We start from the raw sequence: 4725 nt of genomic DNA, 5'->3' as shown, positions 1-4725 counted from the left end.
GATGTGAAAAACATTACCATTGAAATCTACCTGATGACTTTATATCCATGCTTAGATGCCAAGGAGCTCTGAAAGTAACCAACTGTGACTAGTAATAATCTGATCTCTAGAGATTAGAAAAGTATGTGCAAACATCTTAGTGTCAATTGCATAAAAATGAATTTTTCTGTATGAAACTCTGTATTTTAATAATGAAATGGAGACCTTTTTTTAAAGATTAAAACCTCATTTAATTTTATGTCTTATAGGATTTATACTGAGTACAATACTGTATAACTGTAATAATTCAACTGTAAACCTAAAAATTTACAGCCAATTTTGAATGAGGCATCTTAGCTCTGGAAATTGTTATTGAATATGTCAATGCTGTTGTAATGAAATGCTTCTTCTAAGTATGTGGTTATTAAATAATTTTTTAAAAAAAGAATGACACCATTTGACATTTGGCCTCCACATACATCCATGTATAACCACACACATGTGAACATACACACATTTTTGCACACACATGTACACACAAACTACTAAAGAAGAGAATAGTGTTTTCCAAAAGCATTTGTGAAAATCCTCATTAGTATTAAAGAAATGAAGATAAGGGGCTCAGCAGTTGAGAGCACATACTGCTTTTGCAGAGGACCCAAGTTCAATTCATAGCACCAGTCAGCAGCTCAGAACCACCAGTAACTCCAGCTCCAGGGACATTCATGTCTCAGGCCTTAAGAGGCACCTGTACTCATTTGTACTTACCCACACAGAGATACATAATTAAAATAAATCTTTTATAAAGAATGAAGATTAAAACCACAGGGATGGGTGACTGGGAGTGTAGGACAGTTGATAGAGTACCTACATGCCTGAGGCCTTGGGTTTAATACATAAAACCATAATGTGGTACATAATATTGTATATAATGCATGTATTAAAATGATCAAAATTTAAGACTCACCCATATACTTGTTGATAAAGATACAGAGAAATAGATTTACGTTAAACATGTTTTCCATAATACCCAGTTATTCTGTGATAGGTATTTATCTGAGAGAAAGGATTTACTCACAGGAAAAGATGCACATGAATGTTCATACAGCATGATTTGTAATAGTAGGTTTGCTAGGATCCCAAATGCCCATCAACATCTGATTGGGTAAATGATTGATAATATATTCATATAATGAAATCCTACATAGCACTTTTAAAAACCAGTGAACTGCTGATAGATAAAAATATGGATGGGTCTCAGAGTAATTACAGAGTATGGATGAAGCCAAACAAAAAGAGGACATAAACTTTTTATGTGAGTTTCTATAAAATGCAAATTAGTCTATAGTTAGAAAGCATAGATAGCAGTTTTCTGCATATATAACTGGGGGACCTGGACAGGCAGGAAAGAGAGATTCTAGAGAGCCACAGGGAGCTTCTGGGAGTGATCAATGTGTCATCGTTTTGCTAGCAGCAGTTATATCACATTTGTGTAGATAGGTCAGCACTTAGCCCCATTTTGTCCACACACAGAGCCTCTTTCGTACCAGCACCACGGGAGGACCCCAGAAGCTGCACCCTGTGGTAGAAGAGGAGCAGCAGCTGGGAGAAAAATATCAGGATTGAAGGTGTCAGTGATCGAAGGTGCAGGGCAGTCTTGGAAATGTTTCGAGCAACTGAAATAGATACACACTACATGACATTCGTATTGCACAAGGAGGAGCATACCCCAGGCAATTATCTGTGGTACATGATTTTAAAGATCTAGAAGTGGAATTTTGTGGTTACACTATGACCTATCCTTGAGAACAAAAGTGATTGGAACATTCAGACCCCAGGTACTCTTTGAGCTGCTAAACCCTTTCAGAAAGACTTGTATGAACTCGTGAGTGTCTGCTAGCCTGTGCCTGACAAGCTTGAGGCCAGCATAAAGGACTGTAAAGATCAAAAGGCAAGCAGGACTGAGTGCACATTCTAGTTCCCTATGCAGTATGCAAGTTAGAATTTGTGATGACAACATGTTCTGACCTGGAGAAAGATGTGATACTAGTTGTTGTCCCATGACTGCTCTTGGAATCTCTACAAGTGTATTTGCCTAATAAATTCTCTTTTGCTTAAAAAATTATCAGTCTGTATAATTTAAATATGTACAGTATATTATACAGAAGTTATACATCATTACAGAGAAAATATCAGTTCTCTTCAAAAAGTGTTCTCTTTAAAATAAAGTGATCATTTTGTTCTGTCTACTAAGTGTAACTTATTATGTAGATTCTGCTACATACATAATATAATTACCTAAACTCAGTTTTTTTAAAAAAAGACAGCATACAAATCTTAATTTTTAAAATTTTCCTAAGCTGACTAAGTTTTCTTCAAGCTAGAGTATGTATTATAATGCAAAGCAACTGGGTGTTAGAATAAGCATGTTCATGTTTGAACTCAGCCTCTGCAGTTTTCTGTATGTGGAACCCTGGGAAATTTGCTCGTCTCTTCTTGGTTAGTAATGGAAATGGAGATGCCACCTTCATAATGTTACTCTGAAACAAAGATGTCAACTAAAATAGTACAATTCATTCTGTTCTTTCTCTTTTTCTCCCCCAATCCTCACCCCAAGCTCTAGGCTTAGGTTGGTCTTGAACACACTATGTAGCTGAGGATAACCTTGATTTCCACCTCTCAAGTGCTGGGATTAAATGTGTGCACCACCACCGTACCCGGTTAATAGCATGGTTTTCTATAATAAAATGCTTCATACTATCCTTATTTTGTAAAATTATCCCAGGCAAGTTACTCAATATCATTGAATATGTATTGTCTATAATCAGGACACATATCTTGCAAGGTTGCTTTGAGAATTGACTGTAGTTATCTGCTGTATTATATTTCATAGTATATGTTGCTTAGACTATATAATTTTCTTTTATCTTCAGAGTTTCTGACATATTTGAAGTAGTGTTTGTTGGCAATTTAAAAGTTACAACTAAGTTTTAAAAACCTGTGTTTAAAAGTTAATACCCAGTGCTGGTGAGATGACTCAGAAGATAAAGATGCTTGTGGCCAATCCTAATGACCTGAGTCAATCCTCAGACCTACATGGTAGGAGAGAACCAACTCACAGGCCTTGTGTGTGCACTATGAATAAGCATAATTAAAATTTTTAATAAATACTCAATACTATATCTGCTGTTGAAGAACCTATAAAATTCAGATTTCCCATTTTTGTTTCCATAAAAAGCTTTCTTAAAATTCAGAAACCCACTGGTTCTGAAATGGAAACATTCTGTTAATCTTCAGCTTTTTTCTGATTTGTGTTGTTATATTTTATTAGGAATGGTACGTTCAACATACCATCATGGAAGTGCCACGAAGGACAGTGTTACTTTTGTCTGATCATTAAGATAAATCTCCTTTGAGTTAGGGACAACTCAGTGAACTATTTCTCTTTCTGAACTTCGGAAATTCAAATGACCAATTAACAAATGAGTCCCAGATGAAGTCAGTGACATAGCTCTGACTCAGGAAATTATTCTTAGGTCTCTGCCCTGAATGATACTAAAGTTTCAAGTAGGACTGGAAGTTTTAAAGTAGATCATAGAATGAAAGCCACATCTCAATAACTGTTAGCGTTTTAGATTTGGGGAAGAGTTCAGATCAAGGGTCTTCTAGAGTAATGAGAAGCTTTGCAAAACAGTCTTTGATTCCTGTCGCGGTTTCCAGGCTGTGTCCTGCAGTCATTGTAGAAAGTCATCGATCTAGTACCATGAAAGGCTGGTATTTATGCCATCTTGGTGCATGCCTTTAATTCCAGTACTTGGAAGACTGAGGCAGTAGGATTGCATAATCCAGAGCAGCCTGGGCCTCATAGTGGGACCCTGTCTCAAAAAAGAAAAAAGCAGGTTATTCATTTACTTAGGAATTTCCTTCACTTATTAACTAATGCTAAAATAGCTGTTGCTGTCATTTGAGGGATCATTGACAGTCAAAATAGTTGGGAAACACTCTTCTGTCAGGTATCTTGGCTAATATGTACTCATTTTTAGGAACCTACTAAAAAGTATGTCTTTTTATTGACTAATAACACACCTTGAAAGCTTTTCAAGCAACAGTTTACTTTGAAATATGTAGATTTTAACTTTCTGAGCTTTTTTTCAGAATTCATTAAATAGTTCAGATATTGTCCATGAGTTCAAGTATTTTGTGATGTGTATAACCAATTTATTCAGAGATATGTCCTATGGTTTCTTTTTATGTATTTTTATTTTTCCCTTTGTAGATGGTGATGCCCAGTCACTTAAGGAGCATCTGATCGATGAATTGGATTACATATTGTTGCCAACTGAAGGCTGGAATAAACTTGTCAGCTGGTATACATTAATGGAAGGTCAAGAACCAATAGCAAGAAAGGTATACTTGAGAATTACTGAATATAAGTATTGTTTTGTTGAGTAGTTCACATTTATTGTTAGTTAATTCAGTGAATTTTGAAGCCTGTTAACCTTTTTTGGGAAAAAGGCCAACAAATTGTTGCTGTGCACTGTATTATAATGTGTATTACAATAATGACAGATGACACATATAGAAAACTGTCCTACTCACCATTCTAAGGGCACTACATGTTACTAACTGATTAACACAGACAACAGTATTTTCCTTATTCTACAGTTTGAGTTATGAGGGGAAAAAATACCTGTTTTCTATGATATACTGCTGTTTTAAAATACAATTTAAAAAATAAAGTTGAAG

General features: G+C 35.4%; 1 protein-coding gene and 1 pseudogene across 5 annotated transcripts in view; both read left to right on the top strand.

Annotated features, from left to right (window-relative positions):
* LOC103744412 overlaps positions 1-1970 on the top strand; it is a 5591-nt pseudogene extending 3621 nt beyond the window's left edge.
* Usp15 (ubiquitin specific peptidase 15) overlaps positions 1-4725 on the top strand; it is a 117771-nt gene that overhangs the window by 30886 nt on the left and 82160 nt on the right. For all 5 annotated transcript variants that reach the window (XR_001872761.2, XM_008846146.3, XM_008846147.2 and 2 more), the window contains exon 3: positions 4256-4386. Coding sequence is in view for 4 of the 5 variants with exons in the window: in XM_008846146.3 (XP_008844368.1) it covers positions 4256-4386 (131 nt within the window). In the remaining variant the exon portion in view is untranslated. The remainder of the gene's footprint in view (positions 1-4255; positions 4387-4725) is intronic.

Source organism: Nannospalax galili, unplaced genomic scaffold, assembly GCF_000622305.1.
Source record: "Nannospalax galili isolate Female #2095 unplaced genomic scaffold, S.galili_v1.0 scaffold202, whole genome shotgun sequence".
NCBI classification, from domain to species: Eukaryota; Metazoa; Chordata; class Mammalia; order Rodentia; family Spalacidae; genus Nannospalax; species Nannospalax galili.
This window is presented reverse-complemented; position numbering and strand designations above follow the sequence as displayed.